Raw genomic sequence first — 27,535 nt, forward strand, 5'->3', positions numbered from 1 at the left:
AGAGCCAGAGGGCCCTGCTTCCCCCGAGAGGTCAAGGCAGGTCAGCACTCCAGGGAGAAAAATAGACTTTATTTACAAGTAATAACATTTAGAAAAGACCCATCCCTGGCCCTTAAAAACCTTCCCACCACGCCCAATCCCACCCCAGTGCAAGTCTGGGGAAGGCGGGGAGGGGGTGTGCGAGCTGTCCCCACCGAGGCCCAGGGCCCGTCTCTCCTGGAAGAGAGCACCCTTTTGGGCAACTGTGCCCTCAGGGGGATAGGAGCACCTGTAGACGGCATGCTCCCCTAGGCCGATGCCCGGTGCTGGACTTGAAGAGCGAGGGCCCTGACTCAGCCCAGCCACCAGGAGTAGCAGGGACCAGGGCCTGCTCCTGCAATGGTCCCTCTTCGATCCGGAGGCCGACAGGGACACTGGCGGGGCCAAGGGCCCAGCCACTCACAGTCAGCCTCGAATCCGGTTGTGATGGAGAAGTGACTCTGCTCTAAGACAACATCAGGGGCAAGGTGGGGAGAGGACCCAGACTCCTCCGAGGCGCCGGGGCCAGCGCTGAGGACACGTCTCTTTACCTGGCCAAGGTCCAGGTACCAGCTGGGGCGTGGGCAGGCATCACTGTCTCTACGGGTTTGGCCACTGGGCCTGGGAGCTGAGAGAAGGCACTGAAAGGGACAGGAGGAGGAGGACCGGGCAAGGGGCAGCATCCGAGACACAGGTGGGGCTGCTCACTGGTGGCGGCTCTTTAGTGCTTTGCCTGGAAGTGCAAGAGACACGGGTCAGGCAGCTCATGGAGCCGGGAAGACCCGCCCGCCCCTGACCAGGCTCTCGCCTTGGCGCCGCCTTGGACAGCCACCCTCGGTCCCCAGCTGCTGGCGGTGCCTGCGCAGCTCTGAGTGGTCCTGGGAGCCGTGACCTCCCACTCACGGCAGCCACCCAGGCCGCCAGAGCACCTGCTCTCGGCCCGCCCCCTCCCACAGTTCAGCGCGCCCTGCCTGGGAAGCGGCCTCAGGGGTGGCGGGGGCCCCAAGCCGAAGCCTCCACCTTGCCCTTGGCCCGAGGGGTGGCGGCGCTGGCCATGGTGGTGGCGATGCGAGGAGAGCGGCGGGTCCCACTGCGGGTGCTAGGCGAGGCCTTGGATGGCGCTTTCTTGGAGGCCGCCCTCCGCAGAAGGCTGTTGCCCAGCTTCTTGGGCGTGTTGAGGATGCTGAAGGCCATGGACTGGCGGCGGTCAGCCTGGAGGGAGGGGGTGTCAAGCGGGGGGAGCCCCCCCCTCCCCGGCCTCCCCAGGCCACCCCGCTCTCCAGGGCTCCACCAGCCAGGCCCCTGCAGGGTCTCCCTCCAGCCCCCAACCAACCTGTTTAACAACAGCCGCGGCCGCTTTCTTCTGGGCCTCAGTCGTGCTCTGTCTGCGCCCCTCGTGCCTGTCCCGGGGGGTCATGGGGCGCGGGAAACAGCTGGTGGCCTTCTTAGACTGCGAGGAGAGGGCCGTTAGGCAGACAGGAGGGCCGCGAGACAGCCTCACCTCCAAAGCCCGGCTCTCAGAGCTGGGTGGCCCTCATCCAGACAGCACCCACGCCGCCCCCTCCCCCTTGATGGTGGCCAGGCTGGGCCGGAAGCGGACGCCACCCACCTCGGGGGTGCCAGGGCCCTGGTGGGACTCCGAGGAGACCCGTTTGCGCTGCTGCCGGGTGGTGATGCCAGCGCCCTCGGCTATCTGGGTCGGCTGCATGCTGGCTCGGCGCAGGGTCTCCCGGGGGTCGCCGGTTTTTATCTCCTCGTCCGTGATGGTGGGCAGGCTCAGGGAGGGCTGCGGGGGGGGGGGGGGGGGGAGGTGAGGGGGCCGCAGCAGGCCCGCCCCAGAGCGCTGGGGCTCCCTTCCCTGCCCCCGCCCTGCCCGATGACCACCACCAAGACCTCTGGGAGCCCCTGCCCCTCACAGCACCTCCCCACCGGCTACTTGACCAGAAGCAGGCTGCCCTCCTCGGCAGGCAGGCCCGGGCACTGGGGTGGGATGCCAGGGGAGGAAGGTGAGCTGCTGGCAGAGGCAGGTGCCGGGTGGGCCACCCCAGTGCTCACCCTGGACTCCAGCGGGTAGCAGGTCTTCAGGTGGGGGGGGCACACCCGGTTGCGCTGTTGCAGCTCCGCGATGCGGTTCCAGTCATCCAGCTGCTCCGGCTCATCCTGGCACGTACCCACATAGAAGCTGTTCCTGCCTGGGGAGGACAGGGAGATGGAAGCCGCTGGGGCTGGAAGGCCAGGAGGGGACGGTGGAGGCAGCCTCCTGCCGGCCTCTTCCACCACCGCTTCTTCCCCCACCCCTTGGACTTCAAGCCAGGCACCCCAGGGGCCTGCTCCACTCAGTGCTACAGAGCCAGCAGAGGGGCTCACAGACACTGCCATGGACACTGCCTCGCTGCTTCCTCCCTGGGGTTACAGGCAGAGGCTGTGCCACCCGGAGAAACGAAATGGAAGGCCAAGAACCGATGATGCCTGGGGGCTCCCGGAAGGCAAGTGCCTGCACGAGGCATCGGAGGAGGAGCCTGGAGGACTCCTGACAGCAGCTGGGCATCGCAGGCCCCTCGTGTCAGCATCTCTGGCATCCAGCCTGACTGCCCAGCAGAGCCCCGATGGACAGGTGCGGGGAGGAGGGGCAGGTGACATGCTGGAAGGGACCCGGCCGCCAGCCTTGGGTTTGTCCAAGAGCCTGTCCCCTACCTGGAGGAGCCCCGCTGGACACCCCAGCCTGAGAACGGCGAGCAGAGCTGCGGGTGGTGGGCCGGTAGCCAGGCAGGCTGAGCAGAGCCGAGTTGGCATCGTCAGGAGAGCCCAGGCGGGCTAGAGACTGGGTGGAGGAGGCCGCTCTGGGGCCGCCCTGGGACGCAGGGGCCGACCGCGTGCTGTAGAAGGAGGAGTTGGCGCTGTCCGGCTCCTCCACATCCAGCTTCTGGAAGAGAGGGTGAATCTGCTACGGCACGAGCAGGACGCCCTGGAGAGAAGCCTCCCCAACCCGAAGCACCTCGGATCCCCTCTGCAGGCATCCACTCTGCTTGGCACGGGGTCCTTGGTGGCACGTCCGCAAGACATGGGCCTTGTGGCCAGAGTCCTGCACAAGGGGCTGAGGTATCAAGACTTTCCGCCCACTTTCCCACTGAGCCTGTGAACAAGGCTGGGAGGGAGGGAGGAGGGGAGGGCAGAGTGTGTGCATCAGAGCATTTTGGAAGTGACGTGCACAGGAACAAAGCCACGGGCCCACAGGTCACCAAGCAAGGCAGTGGCGAGGCTGGGGCGGGACCCCACGTCTCGTGAGCTCATCAGGCACACAGCACCATGTCTCCCAGCGCCAGCGCCAGGGCCCCGACCCTCTCTGAGACCTTCTCCTTCCTCCTCTAGCAGAGCCGCCCCTCCTGCCTCCTCGGGACACGAGGAGCAGAGCCCCAGCCGGGCCAGCAGCACACCCCCCCCCCCCCGCCGGGGCAGCCAGCAGGGGGTGCGGGGCGGCCCTGCTGGGCTGCAGCTTCCCCACACTGTCTCCTGCAGCCCGCGCGGGGCCGGGAGCCCTGCCCCTTGCCACGAGAGGCCTGAACGGCAGCCCTCCTGGGGAGCTCAGCCTCCCAGCGGCGGGGCCGGGCCGTCAGCGCTGCCTGCCTCTCGCGGACCCGAGGGAAGGAGGCCCGGAGAGGACGCGGGCGCCCCGGCCCCGCGGCTGACCTTGGTCATGGTGATGTTGATGATCTGCGTGGTGCGCCGGCGCGCGGAGCGGGTCTTGCGGCCCGAGTCCAGGAAGACGTCGCCCAGGGAGTCCAGGCTGCTCTCCAGCGGGGGCTGACCCCGGGCGGGGATCGGGGTGAAGTAGAGGCTCTCCAGGGATTCCACCTTGGGGGGCAGGCGCTGGGAGACAGGGGAGGCTGGCTCGCCGGGGATACTGGTGCCATCGGGCTGGGTACGAGGCAACTTGCTGTGGGGGAAAAGCTGCTGACGGGCCACTCCGGGGCGGGCGGGCAGCCCGTCCTCCTTCGCTCCCGAGGGACCGAGTCCTACACTTCTGCCGAGCAGACTGGGTCAAGCCCCCAGCGTCTCTGGTTCCCCAGAGCTTCCGGGGAGCACCCCTGGCCTGGGCCCCGCCTTCCGCCCGCCAGCCCAGGGCCCGGCCAGGCCGCGGCTCCTCACAGTCCTCATTCCTGGCCCCTGCCACGTGTCCACTGCCACAGACGGTTCCCCACCTCTTGGACAAGGTCCCCCTGGAACAGGGCCCCCACGGCCCTCCTCCTGCACCCCCTCTGCCTCAGCGACAGGAAGCTGGGAGGAGCAGCCTCCACCCAGGCCCCCGGGCCACACACACGGGTGCAATCCCACCTCCTCCTCCTCCCGCCAGACCCTGTCCAAGAGGCCACTCCGCTCCCACGCCCTGCCTCGCCCTCGCCCTCACTCAACGCAGCCTCTGAGACAGGCACAGAGTGGGGACCAGCAGGGACCCGAGCCCGGCGGCCCAGGTTCAAGGCCAGCCCCGCCATGGTGGGAGTCAGGGCACGAGCGCCCCCCTGCCCCTGGTTCCCCTGCCTCGGAGGGCTGCGAAGGGATGCAGGAGTGTCTGAGGTGTTCACAACAGCGCCCGACGGGTCTAAGCGTTTAACAAAAGCAATAAACGTGCTTGTGTGAATTCGTCCATCTCAGCTTTTACCGCATCAGGAGATGCTTTCTAAGATGCCAACCTGACCACGTCCGTCCCCAAATGCAAACCTTTCCAAGGGTCCTCAGTGCCTTCAGGGCAGGTCTCAACACCAGCCTCCCGCAGTGAGGAGTCCAGCTGGCGCCGGAGGACCTGGGCCGAGCCCCTGACCTGCCCCGCCAGGCGCTTTGCTCACACTCACCTCTGTCCGCTGGACGCACACAGACAGTGTCTCTGAGGACGCCGAGCAGGATGGACGGCCCCAGGGATCACCTTGGGCCCACTCCTGCCTTTTCACTCCCACTGGGCTCTCTACAAGCACCTGGCCCAACCCCGCTAAGAGGACGAGGGCCAAGGGCCCCCATCTTCCTCTCACAGCCCCAGTGCCCAGGACCCAGCGCAAGGAACCGCAGACACTCGGCGGACACCAGCCCGCGGGAGGAAGGCGGCCTCCTGACCTGGTGACGGTGAGAGGGGTCCCCTCCTCACAGCTCAGATCCAGGCTGTCGATACTCAAGTCCAGCTGAGGCTTGGCCTGGGGCTCCCGGCTCTTTAAGGCGTCAGTCGCCACCTGGAATCTGCCCAGGTCCCGAAGCTGCTGGTCGGCGTGGGCGACCTGCAAGGAGAGGGCGGGCAGGGCAGGCCCAGGACAGGCGGGCCCGGGGGCCAAGGCGACGGAGGCGAGGGGGAGCCTGTGCAGCCGGAGCCTTACCTGGGCCTCCAGGCTGCGCACCTGGGCCGTGAGGTGGCGGCAGGTCTGCTCCGCCTCCTTGGTCTTCAGCCCGGCCTGCTGCAGCTCCCGGCCCAGCCGGTCCGCCTCGGCTCGCAGCTCCTTGTTCTCCGTCTGCAGCTGCTCCAGGCCCCGCAGCTGCTCCTGCAGCTCCTGGTTCTGCTGTTTCTTGGCATCATAATGCGTCTTGGCCTTCTCCATCTGGGTGGGCGGCAGGGTGGGTGGGTGGGTGAGGGGGTGGTGGCAGGGTGGGTGCGCAGGTGGGCGGGCAGGCAGGCCCTCACCTGCAGCTTGTAGTGCTCGGCCGCCTGCTCTTTCTGGCTCAGCTGGGCCTGCAGCTCGCTCAGCTGGGCCTGGAGGCGCTGGACCTCCTGCTGGCTCTCACCTCCCTGAGCCTGGAAACACCAGAAAGGCTGATTAGGGCCGCTGGTGCCAAATTCCTTTGCACCTAACTAAGAGCTGTGAAGCCTGGTGCTGCAAAAAAGCAATTATTAAACCAAAGAAGGCAACATCGTTGAAAGCATTAAGAACATTAAACTGCATTGTAACCTGACCTGTCACTGCCACTGTTGCTCCCTGAGGTTCAACTGTCTAGATCAGCACGACGCAAGTGAACTCTCTGCCATGATAGAAATGCCTGCACCTGCCCTGCCCAGTAGGGCGGCCACTAGCCATGCCTGGCTACCAAGCAGCAGCCAGTGTGGCCAGTGTGGCCAAGGAACTGAACTTCGTATTTAACTAAAATAACTCTACCTGGGCTAGTGGCTACTGCAGCGGACAGTGAAGGTCTGGGGTTGGGAGCCACGCCAGTCTTCCCTCGAGAGCGCCCAGGGGCACAGGCTGCCAGGCCTTAGCGAGCACCTCCCCTCCCCGACCCCGCCCAGGCAGGCCGAGGGCAGGCCCAGCCCCAGCAGTCCCACCTTCAGCTTCTGCTGCTGCACCTTGCTGGCGTGGTCATGGTCCGCTAGCTTCTTACTCAGTTCTTCCACCTGGGCGGGGGAGGGGAAGACAAGACTCAGGGGGCCTCCCCTGCACGTCCAGATGCGTTATGGGGTTGCCCCAGACCCGTCCCCAGTGCTCCTGGAAGAAGAAACTCAGGTCCTTTTCCTGGCCTCCCGCTAGGGAAGGGCCTGCACCCCAGGCTGGCTGACAGGACCCAAGTGAGGTGACCCATAAGCAAAAGCTGCCAGAGCCACCTGCCCCGGCTCGCCTCCATGCCCGCCAGCAGACAGAGGCCTGCCGGACCCCTGCAGCTGCCAGAGATTCGAGAGCTGACACCTCACCACCAGCCTCCCAGTGCCCGGAACCCAGCCCCAAGCCACCTGGGCACAGGGGACCCAGTCTGGAACTCCAGCGGACCCACCCGAAGAATGCCCATTCCTCCCCCTTCCAGAAACTGCCAAAGCAAAAGCCCAGACTCGCAGATCCCTTCCCACTACCCAGCAGCCGTTAAGGTTGGTGTGAGCAGCACGGCAGCAGTGAACACGAGGTCAGGCTGCTGGAAGACGAGAGCAAGGGCAGCACCCCGAGCCCCCCGCTCCCAGGGAGGAAAGCGACGGGAGGGAGCGAGACGGCCACAAACACTCCTGGCTCCTCCGGGCCCTCCAGGAGCTCAAGCGCCATCAGCAGAGGCAGGCACAGGCTCCACTGCTAACTGTTTGCTCTTTGGTCGGACTTCCCCTCGTCTCAGGCTCCTCGGGGTGGGGGCACGGGAGGAGGGAAGGCCCCCCTCCTCAGCAGGCCCGAGGCCACAGGCTGGGAGGGGGTGGAGGCAGGTGCTCCCCCTAAATACCAGCTCAACAGCCTGGACGTCTAGGGTGGCACAGAGAGACCCTGGGAGAGCAAGGTGGCCAGGGCTCCTGACACCTCCATTTCCTGCTCAGGGGACGACCCCAGAGGCCGAGCTCACAGCCCCCTGAGCTCCAGGGCCCACCCTGCACGTCGCCTCTCTGGCTTCTGTGGGATCCCGTGTGCGTCCCTGCAGCTGAGCACCCAAGCTCGAGGCAGCACGCGCAGATTTGGGAAGCCCAAGGCCTGTCACCGGTCCCGACATGGGAGATGTGACGCCGACCCTGCCCCCGGTCCCCGACAGGCAGATGGAGATACAGAAAGGTGGAGAGGCCGACCTGGGATGGGTGCGCTGAGGCCCGAGAGAGGGCCCGCACCGCACTCCGGGGCCGCCTGGGCCTGGTTCCACGGCTTGACCCTGCCCCCTTCACAAACAGTTCACAGCAGGAGCCGGCGGAGGCAAGCTGCAGCCGGGGGGCATGCACCAAGACTGTCACCGCTTAAGCAGCCAGCACTTAGCGAGGACCTCAGGCATTACCTGCTTAGTCTGCTCCCTCTGAAATACCTCTAGCTGCTCCACCTGTGCGCGGGGAGGAGCAACGGAGACAGTGAGATGGGGGCCAGAGAGGCACCGGCCCTGCTGCCAGGCCGGCCTCACCGGGGCTCTCATCTTTCCCCCAAGGAACCAGAACTTAGGAATTTCTGAAATGTCATCGTGGCTCAGTCCAGCCCCCAGCGGCTCGTGGGGCCTCCGGTGCAGGTGCCTCCTCGTGGCCTCGATGGGCTGGTGGCCTGCACCTCCTCCACATCCTGACTCTGCAGGGGCAGAGCTCTCGGGAAGGGGAGCTATGGCTACATTCTGCAGGACAACGGAGGGCACCGGGCTTCTCCCCCGGTGAGGGGAGACAAGGAGCTCGCGCTAACGAGAGCACCGGAGGCCCAGGGGCGCAGAGGGACCAACTCCCCCTCTCCGCCCTGCTCTCTGCGGGTGCAGCTGAGCCGGGGGCCTCACCTGGGCAGTGAGTTTCTGCCTCTCCTCCTGGAAACGCTGCCTCTCCTCCAGGACCTTGACCTTGGCACCCTCGTACTTGGCAGTCATCACCTCCAGCTCCCGGGCAGTGCTCTGCGCTTCGCGCTGCATCTCAGCCAGACGGGTCTCCGCGTCAGCACGCACAGCGGCCAGCTCTTGACCATACTTCTCCCGGGCCTGGTCCAGCTCCACTTCCAGAAACTGCCGGCCGAGGCTGGCCCGCTCGCCCAGCCCCCGGTTCTCCTCCGCCAGCAGGCCGTGAGCCTTCTTCAGCATGCTCAGCTGCTCCGCGTAGCTGGCCTTCTCTGCCCGCAGCTGCTGGGCTGCTCGCTCCTGCTCTGCCACCTTCTGCCGCAGGGGCACCAGCTCCCCAAGCTCGCGCTGAGCCCGCATCAGCTCCGCCCGCAGCCCCCCGGCTGCCTGCTTGCTCTGCTCCAGCTCCTCCCGATGGCGTTTCTCAGCGGCTGCCTGCTCAGCCTGCAGCTGCTGGCACAGGTGCTTGGCAGGCAGCAGCTCGCTCAGCAGGGCCTGCGTGCTGGTGTGCTCCAGCTGCAGGGCGGAGAGGGCCTGCTCCTTCTGGAAGAACTTCTCCTGCCAGGCCTTTAACTCTTGCCCCAGCTCTTCCGCTCGCTCTGCCTGCGAGGCCAGCTCCTGCCGCAGGCTCTCAGAAGCCACCCGCTGCTTCTCTGCCTCCTCCCGGAGGGTCTGCACCTCCTCCCGCAGAGCCGAGCTTCGTTCCGCAGCCCTGGCGCTGCTGCTGGCTGTCTCCGCCTGAAGCAGGCGCAGCCTCTCCTCGAGCTTCTGGCTCTTCTCCGACTCGGCGGCAACCAGCCGCTTCAACTCCTTGCTCTCGCCCTCCTTCTCCAGCACTTGGCGGTTCAGGATGGACACCTCCTCCTCCAGGCTGCTGATGAGGCTGCTCTTCCGCTCGGCCTCCTGCTGGCCCCGCGTCACCTGGGCCTTCCACTCCTCCTCGGCCGTGCTGTGCTCCTGGGCCTTGGCGCGGAGGGCGGCCAGCTCCCTCTGGGCTGAGGCTAAGGTGTCCTGAGTGCTCCCCAGCTCCTGGGCCTTCTGCTCCAACTGGCCCCGCAGCGTCTCCAGAGCGCTGGCCCGCTCGGCATGGGAGGCGCGCTCGGCCTCAAGGCTGCGCTCCAGGCTGGAGGCCGCCTCCTGATGCTCGCGGACCTGCTGCTCCAGGCTGCCCACCTCTGCCCGCAGGGCCTCCAGCTCAGGGCCTTTTCGCTCGGTCTTTCCAGTGGCCTCGGACTGGGCTCCCAACCCAGGAGCATTTTCTCGGCCGGCGGTCCCTGGACACTGCGGGGGCGCCTCCTGTTTCTTGGCCAGCTGTTCCCTCAGGTGCTCCACGGTTTGCCGAAGGTCCTTCAGCGCTGCCCCCTGGGCCGCCTCCTGCTCGCGAAGCTGGGCCAGCTCCTGGTCCTTCCCTTCCTTTTCCCTCAGGGCGTGGGCCAGTGCCTCCTGCAGGGCGGCAAACTCCACCCGCTGCTCATTGAGGGCGTTCTGCAGCCGCATCTCAAGCTCCGCCTTGGCGGCCTTCTCCAGGGCAAGGTCGGCCTGAGCCCGGCCCCGCTCCTGGGTCAGCCGCGCCACCTCCCTCTCCTGCTGCCCACGCTCCTCCTGCTGCTGCCCCTGGCTCTCCATCAGCGCAGCCCGCAGCCTCTCCAGCTCGCTGCCCATCTGCTCTGCCTCTCGCTCCATGGCCTGCAGGGCCGCCTGTGTGCTGCAGAAGGGGCGGCCCTTCTGCTCTTCCAGCCACTCTGACTCTCTGTCCCCTGCCCTGGGCGGCTCCTGGAGCAGCTCCCGCGAGGCTGGCTCCTGCTGCTCGCCTGCCTTGCGCACCAAGGCCTCCAGGCGGGCCACCTCCTTGCTGGTGGCCGCCATCTTCTCCTGCAGAGCGGAGAGGTCGTCTGCGAGCTTCTGGGCCCTGGCCTCCTTCTCCTGGACCTGCTGCAGAGCCCTGGCCAGGCTGGCGTGGAGCTGAGCAAGCTCGCTCTGCTGGCGGCTTATCTGGAGCTCGCTGTGGGCCTCGATCCCTGCCACCTTCTCCTTGGCCTCCTGCAGCTCCTGGCGGGCCTTCTCGCACTCCTCCTTCAGCGTCAGCAGCTGTTCCTGGACCATGGCGCCGTACTGCGCCTCCTCCTGCTGGCTGTCCTCGTAGCGCTCCCGCCAGGTAGCCACCTCCTTGGCGAGCTGCTCACACTCGCTCTCAGCCTCGCGCCGGGAGGCCAGGGCCTCGGCCAGCTCCTGCCGCAGGGCTTCTGTCTTGGCCTGATGGGCCTCCCCGAGCTGTTGCAATCGGGCCTCCAGCCCCTTGCGCCCAGCCTTCTCTTCTTCCAGCTCCTTCTGTTCCTGCTTGCGCTGCTCGGCCAGGCTCCGGGTCTCGGCCTCCAGCCTGCAGATACAGCGCTGCTGCTCCTCCAGGGTGCCCGCGGCCCTGCGCGTCTCCTCCTCCAGGCGGCCCTGGCTGACCTTCAAGGACTCCTTGAGGGCCCGGACCTGCTCCTGGACCATCTTCTCGTTCTCAGTCGCTTTCTGCTGCTCAGACCTCAGCTGGGCCTTCAGTTCCGCCACCCGGGCCTGGGCCTCACACTGCTCCTGGCGGGCCGCCTCCACGCAGGCGTGGAGCTCCTCCACCTTCTGGCTCAGCTCGGCCTTCTCCCGCTGGGCCTGTGCCACCGAGGTCTGGGCGCTATCTCGGGCCTCACTGGCAACCTGAAGCTGCTGCTGCAGGACCTCCAGCGCAGCAGCCTTCTCCTTCTCCAGCGCCTCCAGCTGCTGGCGGGCTGCGGCCCGCTCTTCGGCCACGGCGGCCAGTTGTTGGGCGTGCTCTCGCCGGGCGGCCTCCTGCTCCTTAGCAGCCTCCTCCCACTGCCGCTCCTTCTGCTTCAGGCTGCTGCTCAGCTGCTCCACCTGCTGGCGGAGGCCCTGCGAGGCCTGCTCCTGCTGCTGGAGGGAGTGTGCCAGCTGCGCCTGCTCTGTCTGGGCCTGCTGCTTCAGGCTGGCCAGCTCCTGATCCCGCTGCTGGAGGGCAGCGTTGAGGGCCTCGAGCTCAGAGGTCAGCGCGGCCGCCTGGGCAGACAGCCGGGCCCCCTGTGCCTGAGACGCCTCCTCCAGTTCCTCCTTGGCCCGGCTGAGGCTGGACAGGGAGCCCTGGAGCTCGGCAATCAGGCCGGCCAGCTGCTGCTTCTCCTCCTCAAAGTGGCTCCGCTCAGCAAGTAGCTTGGCCTCCCGCTGGCTCCGCTCGGTCTCCAGCGCCTCCACCCTGGCCTGGAGCTGAGTGTTATCTGCAGCCAGAGTGGCTGCCTCTTGCTTGAGAGTTTCCAGCTGGTGAGATAAAGAGACAAGTGGGCATCAGCATGACTCCTCAGTCCCCTTGGCCCCTCTGGGGACTGAGATGGTCCAGGAACCTGAACATGATGAACATGGCTCCACAGCATCCCAGCAGAGCCCCCGCCTGCACCCCAGCACAAAGACACCCCCACGTGTACCCCAGCACAGAGCCCCCGCCTGCACCCCAGCACAAAGACACCCCCACGTGTACCCCAGCACAGAGCCCCCGCCTGCACCCCAGCACAAAGACACCCCCACATGCACCCCAGCACAGAGCCCCCGCCTGCACCCCAGCACAAAGACACCCCCACATGCACCCCAGCACAGAGCCCCCGCCTGCACCCCAGCACAAAGACACCCCCACGTGCACCCCAGCACACAGAGCCCCCACCTGCACCTCAGCAGAGCCCCCACATGCACCCCAGCACAAAGATGCCTCGCTTGCACCCCAGCACACAGACCCCCTCACCCTACCTGCAAGACGTCGCCCAGCACCTCACCCTTCTCCCGGGGTGGGTTCTCCCGCAACTGGGCCAAATGTTCTTCCAGCTGTGAGAGTTTTCCCTGAAGGATTTCATTCTTCTCCTCGAGGCATTTCTGGGAGTAAACAAGAGCCCCCGTGTGAATAGACGTGGAAGAAGCGGCAGACGACCACACAAGCCCCAAGAACAGCAATAGAATCTGGGACCCTATCGCCTGTCTACCAGGACCACCTCTGGCCCTGACCCGGGGGAACAGGCAGAAAGCAAGGATCTAGGTCCACGGGAGACCCGACTTCCCAGTCCTGGTGCCAAAGGAGGATTAAGTCAGATGACCTGCTATTTCTTCTCCAAGGCTGCTGAGTTTATTTCAAATTTCCTCACTGTACACCCTTCCTCCGCCACGCTCTGGCTCTCAGAGTATCCAAACCCCCACCAGCTTCAAAACATCCTGACCATCTGAGCATCAACGGCAGCACGGCCACAGCAACCCCATCCCCTTTGTCCCACTGGTCACTAAGCGCCTACAATGACCAGGCCCCGTGCTGGCTGCGTCTCTGACGTCCTAAGCCACCCATCGGACTTGGGAGGTAGCAACTACAAGCCCTTCTTTACAGAGAAAGCATCTGAAGCCGGATGTTAGGTGCCCTGCCCCAGGGCTACGTGGTTCTTAGTGAGCGACAGAGCTGAGCTCTTCACAGCAAAAATAACCACAGCGACGTCACTGAAGGCGCACCACGTAGCGGGCAATGCGCGTCAAGTGCTTGTATGCACTGGCTTACAACGGACACCGAGGAAGCTGCCCAGGCTTTTTCCCATTTTAGGGAAAGGTGCTTAGAGAGAAAGAGGGCAAGAAACTTGTCCAAGGTCTCACCTTGTGAACAGCAGACAAAACAAGACTTGCGGGTGGACCGGCCTGAGGCCACTAGAGCACGCTACCAAGCCCCAAAGCGAGGGCAGGGTAGTCCCCAAAGGCCCCACGCGGTAGAGCGTACACGGAACCGGCTCCGAGCGGGGCTCAGACGGTGGCCCTGACTCCCGAAGGCAGGGTTACCTTGTCCTGCAGAGCTGCGCCGAGCTCCTTCTCCAGCTGGGCCTGCTTCTCCACCCACTCCCGAGAGGCCTTGCTGTGCTCGTCCGTCAGGTCATTGAGAGCCCCCTGGAGCTGCTGCAGGTGACTGGCAAACTCCCGCAGCTGAGAGAGACGAGAGGGAACCCCCGTCACCCAGGGGGAAAACTGCCAGCACCACTGCTGACGCCCCCTGATGTCCAGGGGCTGGATGGCTCCCGGCATCCCTGCAGCCCTCCTCGACCGAACCACAACTAACCACACCTCCAACTCAGGACCACAAACCAAACCTCAGGGGCCTCGGCCGGTCCGTGGCAGCAGGAGGACTCTCCTCCACCCGCTTTGGGGAACCGTCCAGACTAACTCAGCCCAAGGGGCTTGCAGGAGGGCACCAGACCGGCCACTGCTGACCTTAAAGGAAAGCTCCCCGTTCTCCTCAGAAAGCTGGTTAATTTTGCGATCCATCTGGCCCTTCTCTGTCTTCAGGTCCTGGCACTGCTTCAGCGTTTCATGGAGCCGGATGGTGAGGCTGCGAGGGAGGGGGGCGGTGAGAAGAGCGCACCCCTGCCCCGGCTGCAGGGGGCGGCAGGGAGAACCGTACCTCTCATTCTTGCCACGGAGCTCCTCGAGCTCTCCGGCCTCCAGCGGACTGGCCGCCTGCTTCTCGTTCAGCAGAGCCAGGCGGTCAATGCGCTGCTGCATCACGGCTATCTGTGCATCTGCCCGGAGGACGGGAGGGGACAGGAGAGTCCGCGCAGGACGAAGGGAGAGGGAGGCAACAGGCACCCAACCCCAGGGAAAGGAGGGAGGCCGGCGAGGACAGGGCCTGCTTCCAGGCGGTCAGCTCGACAGGCCCAGGGCTGAGCTCCAGGCTCAGGTGCCGGCAGAGGGCCACGCCGCAGACCAGCTCCGCAGGTCCCCGGACGAAACTCCCAGATGCGGCCCCTTCTCACCCAGCCACCAGCCAGCCCGGGCACTCACCCTTCTCCGTGAGGAGCTTGCGGTTCTCAGCCAGCTCCAGCTCCAGTTCGTCCCGGTTATTCCTCTCGTCCGCGAGCTGCTTCTTCAGCCGCCTCATCTGGAACTGTGGGGTCTGCAGGATGTCACCCATGGGGGAGGCTGGAGAACCTGAGAGGAAGCTGCGGGAGGAGACGACCCAGAAGCCAACGTGAGAGCCCAAGACGGGGGCGCTGACGCGACCGCCAACAGGCAGGGACGCACAGCCGGGCTCCACGGATGTGCACCCCGGCCGCCAGGCCCGAGCGCGTGGCTTCTGTCCTCAGTGCCACCTCCCGCCTCGTGCCATGACTCTGAGAAAACGCTCTTTTCTCCTTTCTATTCCTTTACCCTCCCCTCCACCGCCAAAGCAGACGTGCATTCTATGAAGTTCCCGTGGTACCGGTGTGACCTGCGGCACGGGGTCGACCTTCGGCCTGGGAACTTCCACATGCTGCAAGGGCGGCCAAAAAGAAGGGCATTCTCTTTGCCTGTGCAGGGCCTTTGGCACGGTCTCCAAGGAAGCAAGAGACTCCATAAGCAGGAAGAGCCTCTGAGAGGCCCTCTGCCCAGGCCAGACCCGCCAGTCCCCCGCCAGAACTGGGGCAGGGGCCCCGGATGCACGGGTGCCCGAGCTCTGCTGACCGGAGGGCGGGGCGAGAGCTCAGCCTTCGGACACAGGGACCTGGAGCCTGGATGCGGAGGCCCAGCCCGGACAGGAAGCCCAGCACATACTTGTTTCCACTGGAAGAGGCAACTTTCTGCAGTTCTAGGAAGCGAACCTCCCTCCTGGCTTGGTGGGTGGGTGGGGAGAGCTCTTCAGAGACGGTGCTGGAACAGGGGGTAGGGACCGGAGCTGGAGAGGAAAGAGCACACGAACCACAGAGAGGCTGCTAAGAGGACGATCCGACTTGCAGCTTTATGAGACCTGAGAACGCGCCTCACTGGGAATGAAGCCAGACACGCGTGAGCTACAGAGGGAGGACGCCGGGCGGACCCTGAAGCCTGGGGTCCGGGTGTGGGGAGCCACAGCAAGCAAGGGCGTCCCCTCGTACAGCCCTTCAGTGGCCAGAGAGCGCAGCAGAGGGACAGTATCCTCTGTGCTCAGTGACCAGACCATGTGCTCACACCTTTCCCTCAGGCCGCCCCAAACCCCACTCCCCTCATCCCCACGACCTCTCGGCACTGGCCTCCTGGCTGACCCCGCCATGCTGAAACCTGGCACTGCCCCCGTCCCGCAGCCCCCCTACCTCTTAACACCAGCCTTCGCCTCCCTCGCCTGCTCCTCCCCTCCCACCCGCCTCCAAGCCCCGGAGCGCTGACAGGGCCCCGTGCTCCGACCACGACGCCCAAGGCTTCAGTGGCCATCCACCCGTGGACCTGCAAGGCCGCAGCCTGGCCGCGAGGCCTCTCCTGCATTCTAGACTCACATCTGCAACATCTCCACCTGAAGGGCTCGCAAGGAACCTGAACACGAGGAACAGCAAATTCAGCGACTGGAAGAGAACTTGCCTAGACCTGCGCCCTACGCGTGTCGTCAGCCGGCCCTTCCCAATAGGCAGAGCCCTCCCTTTTCCTACTGTGGTTCCAGGTGACATGTGGGACATTCGATACCTCTCTGTCCCAGCCCTTATTCCTTACCATACCTGCCTTCCCACAGAGAACACAGCATCATAGAGGGAAAAACAAGTTTTTTTTCTTTTTGGCCACTGCAGCACACAGAAGTTCCCAGGCCAGGGGTCGAACCTGCCGCACATCAGTGGCCCAAGCCACAACGGTGACAATGCCAGGTCCTCAACCTGTTGTGCCACCAGGGAACTCCCAAAACAATTTTTAAGACTGTGCATTCCCAGCTTCTAAGCCTAGAATAATGATTGTTTAAATAAAAAAACAATAATAAAAAAAAGTGCATGGGTGGCGGGCAGGACCAGGGTGTCACAAGAAACTATAACGGACACAATGACTTAGAAATGTCCTGCTTGGCTGCTGCCAGGCGCAAGAAGGCGCTCCACAGGAACGGGGATAACGGTGACAGGGCCCAGAAACCCACCTCCTCCATCAGGCACATTTCCTGAGCACCAGCTCTGTGCCCTGTGGGAGGCACACCCCCGGTGCCCTTCCTGACAAGCCAGGATCCCAGCAGTCCCCAGCTCAGAAAAGAGTGGCCCCTCAGCAACAGCCCGGCTCACCTTTCTGCAGGAAGCTCTCTAAGTCCTCGTTCAGGTTCAGCCCATCCTCCTGGTCCAGCACAAACTTGAGAATGACGGCTAACTCAGTCTGGGCCACGGAGAGAGAAAGTATGGCTTAAGCGTTTGGGAGCCTCCGGGAACAGAGGCGCCACCCAGCAGTGCCAGCCTTAGGAGCCTGCCAGAGCCGCTCCTCCTCTCAGAGCCCAAAGCCCCATGGCCCAGCCGAGAACATCCCAGCAGAGACATGTTCACCCTACTTGCCCCCAAGCCCTCCTCTCTGCTAAGATTCACGGGAGCCAGAGAGAGATCCAGGTCCTGACTCCACTTCTGACCACAGAGACAAGGACAGGGGAGCAAAGTCAGGCAGTTGGAAAAGTTTTTTTGTTTTTTTTTTAGGGCCACACCCGCGGCACATGGAGGTTCCCAGACGAGAGGTCGACTCAGAGCTGCAGTTGCTGGCCTACACCACAGCCACGGCAACGCAGGATCCTTAACCCACTGAGCGAGACCAGGGATTGAACCTGCGCCCTCATGGATGCTGGTCAGATTCATTTCCGCTGCACCATGACGGGAGCTCCCCCGTGGGAGATTTTATACCTCACTCTGCTGGCCTCTTCCAGGGACCCTCACTGTGGTTCTCTGAGCGAGAACACCTCCAGGGCTCATCCAAAGCTCAGCCGCCAGCTCAGCGATAAAAGCTTGCCTTCTCTGTCTGAATTCCAAAGCTAGAGAATTGGTCTCATTTTCCTGGCCGACTCTGTCTTATCCCGTAGAATCTGTTTCTACCAGGTCTGTGATCAGCTTGGGGCAGAGAAAAGGTGGAAGGAAGGAAGGAAGGAGCCACCCGACCTCCCATCCCACGCCACCACATCCGAGCCCAGAGAGGGGCCGTGAGCTCGGTGAGCACGAAGCGGGATGACCCAACATTTCTAGCGCGATGCCACGTCCTCACCGGTTACTACGCTACCCGCTGCTCCTGCGCTGGGAAATAAAGGACGGCTGCTCATGTGGGAAGCAAAAGGGCAACATCAGGACCCACATGGCAGGTAGTTCCTGGAAACCAGGTCAAGTCCCTCTGCAATGACACAGAGGCACCCACTCCTCTTCACGGAGGGACCAGGCAGAGGAGAAGCCCCTGCCCTGAGCATACTGTCAGGGAGACACGGTCTCACTCATCTTTCCCACTAGAGGAACCGGGAATGAATGGAGCGGCCGCTGGTGCAAACCACAGGAACACGTCCATGAAGACCGAACAACCCCCATCTATCATCCGAACCCACTTCAGGTACGGGTGCAGGGAAAAGAGCACTGAGAAGAAGAGGTTACTGCCTTCTTGGTGCTTTTCAACATTTTCCAGACTTTCTATAATGAATGGCTGTAACTACTACAGCCTAATTTTTTAAAAGAACAACATATGCTGTTTTAAGAAAAACCAATGGGGTGAGGTGAAGCACAGGCTAGGCCTGCTACAGGGGTGGAGGCCGGAGGGCTTACCTGGATCTTGTGTTCAAACTGGTCCCAGTCCCTGGGGCTTTGGGAGCTTATGGAGGAATGGTATAAGAGCAGCATGATCACCTAGAAGCCAAACAGGACGCAGTCACTGAGCAGAGCTGCCTCTCAGTTCTAGGGACCTTTCCGAAGCTCCCAGCATTCAGCATCCCAGGCCACTGCCCTGAACTGCACCAGGAAACCCTTGACCAATGCTCACTGAGCAAAAAGCTGGGTGCCAGACTTCTTGCACAACTCAATTCCTGGACTCCCAGACCCCTGGGTATGAAGCTTAAGGCATCCTTACAGACCAGCACACAGAAGCAGAAAGGGGAATGAAACGGACTGGGCTAAAAAGAAAAATACGCTGTCAGTGGGTGAGGCTGATCTCTGCCAGGTCTCCACGTGCCATAATAGTGGCTGAGTAAATCTCTCTGTCCCAAGGATGGGCTCCTAGGAGCCTTGGCTGCATCAGCTTCTGCCTCAGCGAGGTGGCTGCCTGGACTTGACTCCAGCCTCCATGAGGCCCAGAAACAAAGCCCCCACTTCTTCTGGGTTAAGAGGAGGCCCTGCAGGCCCCTCTGGTGCCACCCTCCCACCCCCGGCAGTCTGGTAGTCCACACGTACCTTGGCCAGTTCCAGCTCTGACCCCTCCATCACCTTCTGCACTGACACCAGGCATTCTGGAGAAGAGGGATGCTTCCGGTTTTCTGTAGTGACCACAGTGCAGAAAACAAGGTGAACTTCCTGGGGACCACGTCTGAGACTATGAGAACCCCTCAGAGTCAGAGGAGCAGCCAGAGGGCTGTCTCTGGTGGGGCCAGGAGACACAGGGCTCCTTATTCCTAGGTCCTAGCACCCCCGACATACACATTTCCAGCTGCAGTGAGTTCTATGCTGGGTCAGTCCAAGGACTACAGGGACAGATGATGGAGGCGGCTGGCTGGGCATCCACAGCAGCTCGGGGCCTGACACTGCACGCACCTCCCCACGCGCCAGCTCCCACTCAGCACCAGAGGGGAGGAGCCCAGAGATTCCAGGTCACTCTAGAGTCTCACTCTAGAGATCACAGAGGAAGCCTGCCTGCAGCTGCATCAGACTAGCGATGGGGACACCGCTGCCAGTGGGGCTGGGCTCAATTACCAACACCCTGCTTTATCGAAATCCACTGTCACCTTTCTTCTACTTCTCTCGAGGTGGAGACAGCAGATGGCTCCGGTGTCAAAGATGAGGACTGTCACAGCTGGACAAGGGGAGCTCGGGGCTAGAAGCGCTACCCGTTAACCTAAGAGCAGCTATTACCATCCTCACTGAAAGGCAAGGAACCCACGTCCAAAAAGGTCACACAAGCAGTGGAGCAGAAGGGCCAAGACCACCAACCTCCACCTGCCTGGTCCCCTATTCCCACCACCCAGGCAAGCCTTTCAACGCGCTCTGGGGTAAATGCTCTCCCTGCAGGGGAAGAGGGTAGCATGGATCCTTCTGTCTCCTTTGGGGGAGTTCGGGGGGCCCAAGGCGATGAGGCCCCAAGACCGACCCTCTGGCTCTACCTGGACCCCCGGATATGGGCCCCAGCCTGCAGGGACACTTCCCCGCCTGGTGGAGGCATCACCAGATGGGAAGCTGCCAGGCTGAACGCATCCCCGTGGCACAGAGCAGGCAGCCTCGAGCCTTGCTCCTCCAGACACTGGGCCCTGGTTCTCCTAGACTCCTGGTTTCCAGGAGCTGAGGCGGCAGTTCCATCCCAGCTGGACAAGAAAGGTGCTTACTCTGCAGAAAACTGCACACAAATTCCAGTCTCTCTGGCACCGGCTGCTGCAGGATTTGCTGTCCTCTGTCAGCGCCACGGCTGGAAAAGAGCAAGTAGGTGAGGCAGAGCGCTCAGCAGCCCTCCCGCCTTGCTAGTGCGTGACATGCTGCCCTCCCGTCCCTGCAGGCTGGATCTGTGCTGGGTCTGCAGGGGGAACCAGACCAGACGATGGAGGCAGGCAGAAGATACCAAGATACCATCTAGCCAAGAAGGAACCGTGCCGGGCGAGAAGCGGGGACCTGAGGCCTGAGGTCCTCCTGGAAAAGGTGGCACTCTGCCAGCCCCTCTAAAGATCAAAAAGCTCGGTGGGAAGGGGCTTGACTGGGGATGGAAGCAGCACAGAGGACTGAGACGCTAGGCCAGAACGGCTCAAGTATAAAAGGACAGGAGGCCTGGGAAGGTGGCTGGAGCCGGAGTGAAGAGGACCCCGGGAAGGGAAAGGGGGTCCAAGCACAATGAGCAGGAAGGAGCGAGGCCCTCCAGGGACAGGGCAAAGGTCAACACACGCAAGGCTGAAGGCCCAGGTGGCAAAAGCCTCTGATAGGCCAGGCCACGCAGCAGTCGCTCTTAATCTGTGGCCTCGCAGGGCTCGCCGGTTGACGTGGCAGGACGCCAAGTGCAGAGAGCAATGAGGGCGGGAGGCAGCAGGGGGAGCTCTCACAGCCCCGCCCCCGCCGCTCAGGCCAAGTGCAGTTTCATTTTCCTGGGTGATGACCTTCTCTCCAAGCTAGAGAGCTGACTTCTCTCTCTAGGCTACAGCTTAAGATCCTGATTAAAAGGCCCTCTGTTCCTCAGAACCCCAAACTCCAGGCCTCAATCAACTTCCTAGAGGGGAAGCCAGGGCAGACTCTAGACTCCTCCAGAGCCAGCCATCCTGCAAAGCACAAGAGGCACCCCAGCCAAGGCCTTCAGAGGAGTTCCCTCCGATCCCACGTGATTACAAAGGCTTGCTCCGGGTGAACCACCCCCACCACGCCCCCCACCCCCGCCGCCCAGGAAGCATTCTGGGCAGCTGGTCTGTGATTAGGGACTCCTACCAAGTCTCCTACAAGGAGACTCGTCTCCTCACAGACTCCTGAAAGAGCCATCTTCCCTACCCAACCTAACCAGGAACGCCGTGGATCCGTGCCTTGCAGAGAGCAGTGATTTATTTACCTCAGATAAAAATAAAGCGTTCTTGGGTTAAATGTTGGAGAAATACTGGGTTAACCCAAACCAAACATTTTCCAAAGAAGAAGATACAACATGCATTACTTCCTAAATGTATCTGACCACTAAACCCCCTACCCAAGCCCTTGGGATAAGTGTAGTTGCGTGGATGTTTTAGAAAATGGGGTCCTGGAGGAACCCAGCCCATCCTTCAAGCCTGCGCTAAATCTCTGAGTGCTTTCATTCTCAGGAACTCCTATGACACCATGACACTCATGGGGTTCTTTTTAGGGCCACCCGCAGCACATGGAAGCTCCCAGGCTAGGGGTCTAATTGGAGCTGCAGCATCAGCCTACACCACAGCCACAGCAATGCCAGATCTGAACCATGTCTGCAATCTACACTGCAGCTCATGGCCATGGCAACACCAGATCCTTAACCCACTGAGCAGGGTCAGGGCTCAAACCTGCAGCCTCACAGATACTAGGCAGGTTAGTTTCTACTAGGCCACAATGGGACTCCCACAAGTGCATCATTTTAACAGACCACTTTGCACAAGCTGAAAGCTAGGAGTATAGCAGGTGCCAATTACACACAGGCTGACTAACAAAGGATGCTGTTTACTGGGAAGAGAGGAGGTCAACATCAGTAAGACAAATGTCAGGGTCTCACATTTTCTGGAAAAAACACCCCCACTAAACTTTGCTATGCAAACCTCACAGGTATCAAAAAGATGGGCAGAGAGTTCCCACTGTGGTGCAATGGGATCGGCAGTGTCTTGGGAGTGCTGGGACGCAGGTTTCATCCCCAGCCCAGCACAGTGGGTTAAGGATCCAGCATTGCCATAGCTGCAGTTTGAGTCTCGAATGTGGCTTGGATCTGACACCTGGCCAGGGAACTCACAAGTGGCAAAAAAAAAAAAAAAGAAAAAAAAAAGATGAGACAGGCTTTTAGTTTGTTTCAGCCTAGTCACACAGAAAAAGAGGGTTTTCTCTCTGCTGAGTGTCCCCAGAGAGAAGGCCAAGTGGCAAAGGTACAGCTCTTGATCAAGTCCCACAGCTTCCACCTACCACCCACCCTGCCACCCTCCACTGCCTTCCCCGCAGAACCAGGATCTGATTTTGCTTAGCCACAGGAAGAGCACCAGAAATGAATCGGCCCTTACACATTCGCCAAGAAGGTCTGCTTTCCCAAAGGAAAGTGGTCTCGCTGTGCTGGATCTGAGGTGGACATCAGCATTAACCCAGGGTTTCACCGGCCCTGCCCTCAGAACACCCCCGCCCCCGCCCCCACCCATCTCTTCCAGTCTAAAGCTCAGGCGACACCTGTGAGAACTAGGAAGGTGGGTATCTTGAATTGCGGCCCTCCCTATCAAAATGTCCCACAGGGCTGTAACACAGGAGCTAAACACGGACAGGCCCTCACCCCTGAACATACCTACTGTTCATGTCATCAGCCCAAAGAAATGGATCTTCTCAAAAGCAAAAGCTCCTTGATCCATTCCTAAGTCCAAAGAAACCATGCTGCACCGTACTGCACATTACAAGGCATGTCGCATCTGGCTGCATCTCCTTTAGAGATGCTGAAATTAAACTGTAGGTTAGGTATTGCCAGCCTAATGCTTTCGCTGGCCATTGATGTTAGTTGCCTAGATCTCCTTTTTTTTTTTTTTTTGTCCTTTATATGGCTGCTCCTGCGGCATATAGAGGTTCCCAGGCTAGGGGTCTAATGGGAGCTACAGCTGCCAGACTATACCACAGCCACAGCAATGCAGGATCAGAGCCGCATCTGCAACCTGAGGGACGTCAGGGATGGAACCCAAGTCCTCATGGGTGCTAGTCGGGTTCGTTACTGCTTAGCCACGATGGGAACTCCCTGCTGTGCTTTCCTCCAAAAAGGGAGGGTCAGGGAGTTCCCTGGTGACCTAGCCGTTTAGAATTCAGCATTGTCACTGCTGTGGCTTGGGTTTGAACCTCGACCTGGAAATTTCCACATGCCACAGGCACAGCGGAAAAAAAGGTGGGGGGCGGAGGAGTTCGGGAGGTGAACCTGACTAGCATCCATGAGGACGTAGGTTTGATCCCTGGCCTTGCTCAGTGTTAAGGATCCCACCTTGCCATGAGCTGTGGTGTAGGTCACAGACGTGGCTCGGATCCTGCGTTGCTGTGGCTGTGATATAGGCCAGATGCTACAGCTCCAATTTGACCCCTAGCTTGGGAACCTCCATATGCCATAGGTGTGGCCCTAAAAATAAAAAAAATAAAAATTAAAAAATTGAAAAATTATAAAAAAATAAACAAAATAAAACAAAAAAGGGGGTCCTCTCCACTGGTCCCCCCAATTCCTTGTGTCATGTCTGGCCTCTACTTTTGCCTATAGCACAAAGAAGTGAGAGATCTCTCGGTTTTGCCCTTCGTAATTCCTGAAAGAATCCTTTGAGGGTACAGGAAAAAGGATGAACTGTATGAGCTTGAAAAAGATAAATGTAGATTACAGCTCCACCTATCTTTGCTGGGTTCCAGAGAGATAAGAAAGGAGGGAAGAGGCCCCTCTCCACTAATTTCCCAGATAACTGCAAAGTTCAGAGGAAAGGTGCTAAGGACACAGATCTAAAATGAAGAGGCTCAAACTAAAATCCTGGCTTCCTGACAACCAGCAGCTTATCAAATGCTAAGTGACCTCACAAAGCAAGTTAATTTAAAGAGGTTAAGTGAAAACCCCAGAATTGCTCTAAAAGGCAGAAGGGGGCAAATCTGTGCTGTGCGAACAAGTTAAAGATGAGATTTTTAGGCACTGCTTAGAGCGTAAGAGCTTCCCCTTTCTTTTGTTTTTTTTGCGTGTTTTGTTTTGTTTTGTAGGGCCCCATCCACAGCACATAAGAGTACCCAGCACAGAGGTCTGATTGGTGCTGCAGTCACCGGCCTAGGCCACAGCCACAGCAATGCCAGATCCGAGCCACGTCTGCGACCTACATCACAGCTCACGGCAATGCTGGATCCTTAACCCACTGAGCAAGGCCAGGGATCAAATCCAAATCCTCATGGATCCTAGTTGGGTTCATTACCACTGACCCACGACGGGAACTCCTGGACTTGCCCTTTCTTCTTCCTGACCCTACAGGTTGCAAAGAGGGCTTGAGAGAGAAGGATGAGTCTCGAAAGAGGGCTCAGAGGGCTCCCATTGAGACGAAGGACAGGAAACTCCAAAGCAGGCGCCAGCACTGAGAGGAGAGACTGGGCAGCTCTTCTGCACAAGAGTGAGGGAGCCTCAGGACAGGACAGGAGTGAAGCTTCTCCCACAGACACACAGGGACTGGAGGATGAGGTCGCTGTGTTCTTTCCTCCTGGCCCACACTGGCTGACAACACTGTGCCTTCCAGTCACAGCTGTCAGCAAGGAAAGGGAGCAGGGCAGTCCCCACCCCAGCACGAAGCCTCACTCGAGAGGCTGGAGAGGGATGGTGCCAACTCACATGCTGTCTATGATCTTGATGAAGACACTACAGTCCTGGAGCTGCAGCACGGCTTCCACGGGGTCGGCCACATGCAGACTGTTCACCTGTGAGGCAGAAGGAAGAGTCTGGTGAAAGGGCCGGTAAGGGCAAGAAGCACTGTGCTCACCCCTCTCCCCAGATGCCGGCACTTCCGGTGCAGCTGTAGCTGAAGGCGTGACAGAACAGGTGAGTCCAGGACTTCCCTTCCAGCACGGGAATGCGGCTGTGCCCACTCATCCACTAACAGCCAGCTGAGGTCCTTCCTCTGGCTTCAGATAAATAAGAGCTTAAATTCACATAGGATGTTCCAGCACCCGGGGTATACGTTAAATGTAATTAGGCAAAAAATGGTTCTAGGATACTGGTAGTTTCTAGAAGAAACTCACCACCATTGCCTCTAGAGAGAGGAACCTGATGGCTAGGTAGGGAAAAAGAAAGCTTTCGGTATTACAGCCCTTTGTGTCTCTTGAATTTTGACTTTATCTACTCAAAATTTACCTTATACACCACATGTATTTTATACACTTCCACATAGATATCAAATCCTGTTATTAATGCATCTGAACACTCTTTTCAGACAGAAAAGCTTGGCGGAGGCAGAGAGAAATGACGGAGGACCAAGCTAACAGAAGAGGAGGAAGGGAAAGGAGAACAAGCAATCCCAAAGAACACCGCAGCAGTGCTGAGTCAACCACCCGTTCCCTGCTTTGCCTTCAGGCAAGCGTGCAGCTAAATCAGCACCAGAAAGTTCACCAGCAGTCACGGGCAAATAAGTCAGGTCCACAGGTTATTCAACAAGCACACATGGTTGATTTTTACATGGCAGATTCACACAGTCTACAGGTACCAAGTTCAGAAGCCCAGGCTGCAGTTTACCTTTGGAGTACTCTACCAGGAAAGAAGGGTTTGCTAAGTCAATCAACCACGCAAGTGCGACTGACGGAAGGAGACTTACCCTGCTTTACAAGGCATTTTTTACAACTTCAGCACAGTAGGTATGTGCAAACAAGTACATTCCATTGTTTATAGATGTGCTCTTTTTTTTGAAATTGGAGTGTTGCTGATTTACAATATTATGTTAGTTTCAGGTGTATACAGCATAGTGAATCCATATTCTGCAGATGATACTCCATTATGGGTTATTACAAGATAATGGGGGCGCTCCCGTCGTGGCTCAGTGGAAGCGAATCTGACTAGTATCCACGAGCATGGATCCCCCGTTGCTGTGGCTGTGGTGTAGGCCGGCGGCTGCAGCTCCGATTCAATCCCTAGCCTGGAACCTCCATATGCTGTGGGTGAGGCCCTAAAAAGACAATGGATCTAATTTTCTGTGCTATTCAGTAAATCCTTATTGCTTATCTATTTTACACACAGTCGTTTGTATCTGTTCATCCTATACCCCTAATTTGTCCCTCCCCCTTAAATGTGCTCTTTAAAAGGCAGTGGGCTGGGGGCTCCCAGGCAAGGATTTTGGGTCCAGCTCCTCCACTAACTTGCCGGGAACCTTTGCAATCAGCTTTGTTTTCTTCTGTGCCTATTTTCTCACGTGCAAAAAGAGGGAGCCCCCACCTTACTGACCTTAAAGAATAAATGTGTGTTCGAATGGGATTGCAGATGCAAGAACACACTACAAAATAAAAGCAATACATGCAAAGCACATAATGGTTAATAAAATCAAAATAATGAAGGAGATCCAGCAAGATTTCTACATCTCAGCAGTTAAATTAGCCGACTGCACCGGAGGATAAAGAGGATTTAAAAAAAAAAAAAATTAGTGATTCAGCTATAGAAATGATAGTATTTACTTCCATTAAATACTTTTATATTAAGAACAACTTCCACATGAATCTAAATTAAACTAGGTTGAAAGTAAAAAAAAAAAAATTTAAGTGTAAAGTATAAAATATGACCTCTCATTGCGACCTTAAAGATAATTTAGGGAGTTCCCGTCGTGGCGCAGTGGTTAACGAATCCGACTAGGAACCATGAGGTTGCGGGTTTGGTCCCTGCCCTTGCTCAGTGGGTTAACGATCTGGCGTTGCTGTGAGCTGTGGTGTAGGTTGCAGACGCGGCTCGGATCCAGCGTTGCTGTGGCTCTGGCGTAGGCCGGTGGCTCCAGCTCCGATTCGACCCCTAGCCTGGGAACCTCCATATGCCGCGGGAGCAGCCCAAAGAAATAGCAAAAAGACAAAGAATCTGGATTCATCTCATGCCAATTAAATAATAATTCAGTAACAGTTTCTTTCATGGATATAAAATGTATTTTTTTCCTGTGCATTATTCTGCTCTCAAATAAGAAATCATGTGAAAGTTGAGGAAGTGGAGAAGTTTTTTCATCTCTCGTCAGGGTGTAAAATGAGTGAGGGCCAAGCTCACCGAAGAACCGAGGAGGTGCCTATAAGGCTTTGGGGGTTAAGGCTGTCAAATCCTAAAGTTCCCTCTTTCCTATAACAATTTATTCATTATAACTGCTGGGTATAGAATAATTTCAAGCCATATGTTAAGTTACATGCAATGTACATTCACTTTCACACTGTAAGATAAATTATTAAGTTGGAAAACAAAAAAATCCCCACTCACTCTAGCATTTTTCCCCCCAACACAACACCGGATCCTTAAGCCACAGAGCGAGGCCAGGGATCAAAACCGTGTCCTCATGGATACTAATCCAGTTCATCACCACTGAGCCACCATGGGAACACCCACTCTAGTATTTTAATACATGCATTTGTATTAGCGTTTTGATGTATGTCTTTTTTTCCCATGTCATAAAAAAAAAAAAAAACACAGCTGTAAATTGTCATCTGCATGTTTGTGTTCTGTGCCACTCTTCTCACTAATCTAACAAGCATTATTTCATGTTACTACAATGTCATAAAATTTACTCTAGCCACCCAGCTTTTAATTGAAAAACTGTATCTACATTTTAATATATTAATGTATGTTCACTGTGATTTTTTTTTTTTTGTCTTTTTGGTATTTCTTGGGCCGCTCCCGCGGCATATGGAGATTCCCAGGCTAGGGGTCGAATCGGAGCTGGAGCCACCGGCCTACGCCAGAGCCACACACAGCAACACGGGATCCGAGCCTCGGCTGCAACCTAGACCACAGCTCACGGCAATGCCGGATTGTTAACCCACTGAGCAAGGGCAGGGACCGAACCTGCAACCTCATGGTTCCTAGTCGGATTCGTTAACCACTGCGCCACGACGGGAACTCCTGTTCACTGTGATTTTTGAGAAAAGTATGCAAGTATCTGCTGTTAAATAAAATGACTGTCCTTCTCTGTAAAGGTAGCAGTCAC

The 27,535-nt window shown here is 59.3% G+C and overlaps 1 protein-coding gene across 5 annotated transcripts in view; it reads right to left on the reverse strand.

Moving 5' to 3' along the window:
* Positions 1-48: 48 nt before the first annotated feature.
* Positions 49-27,535, reverse strand: part of NUMA1 (nuclear mitotic apparatus protein 1) — a 72,375-nt gene continuing 44,888 nt past the window's right edge. For 4 of the 5 annotated variants that reach the window (XM_047753244.1, XM_047753242.1, XM_047753243.1 and 1 more), the window contains exons 3-26: positions 24,211-24,296; positions 19,550-19,629; positions 18,408-18,490; positions 17,787-17,867; positions 16,293-16,380; positions 14,839-14,959; positions 14,089-14,246; positions 13,709-13,826; positions 13,519-13,636; positions 13,093-13,233; positions 12,034-12,156; positions 8,194-11,553; positions 7,720-7,761; positions 6,314-6,382; positions 5,678-5,788; positions 5,376-5,594; positions 5,122-5,279; positions 3,706-3,952; positions 2,713-2,941; positions 2,074-2,210; positions 1,628-1,804; positions 1,352-1,468; positions 1,039-1,230; positions 49-751 (exon numbers count right to left, since the gene is read on the reverse strand). In XM_047753244.1, the coding sequence (XP_047609200.1) occupies positions 740-751; positions 1,039-1,230; positions 1,352-1,468; positions 1,628-1,804; positions 2,074-2,210; positions 2,713-2,941; positions 3,706-3,952; positions 5,122-5,279; positions 5,376-5,594; positions 5,678-5,788; positions 6,314-6,382; positions 7,720-7,761; positions 8,194-11,553; positions 12,034-12,156; positions 13,093-13,233; positions 13,519-13,636; positions 13,709-13,826; positions 14,089-14,246; positions 14,839-14,959; positions 16,293-16,380; positions 17,787-17,867; positions 18,408-18,490; positions 19,550-19,629; positions 24,211-24,296 (6,267 nt within the window). In that variant the 3' untranslated portion in view covers positions 49-739. Of the gene's footprint in view, positions 752-1,038; positions 1,231-1,351; positions 1,469-1,627; positions 1,805-2,073; positions 2,211-2,712; positions 2,942-3,705; positions 3,953-3,981; positions 5,280-5,375; positions 5,595-5,677; positions 5,789-6,313; positions 6,383-7,719; positions 7,762-8,193; positions 11,554-12,033; positions 12,157-13,092; positions 13,234-13,518; positions 13,637-13,708; positions 13,827-14,088; positions 14,247-14,838; positions 14,960-16,292; positions 16,381-17,786; positions 17,868-18,407; positions 18,491-19,549; positions 19,630-24,210; positions 24,297-27,535 lie in introns of those variants that run through there. The other variant, XM_047753245.1, reaches the window with a different exon arrangement.

Source organism: Phacochoerus africanus, chromosome 11 (genome assembly GCF_016906955.1).
Source record: "Phacochoerus africanus isolate WHEZ1 chromosome 11, ROS_Pafr_v1, whole genome shotgun sequence".
Lineage (NCBI taxonomy): Eukaryota > Metazoa > Chordata > Mammalia > Artiodactyla > Suidae > Phacochoerus > Phacochoerus africanus.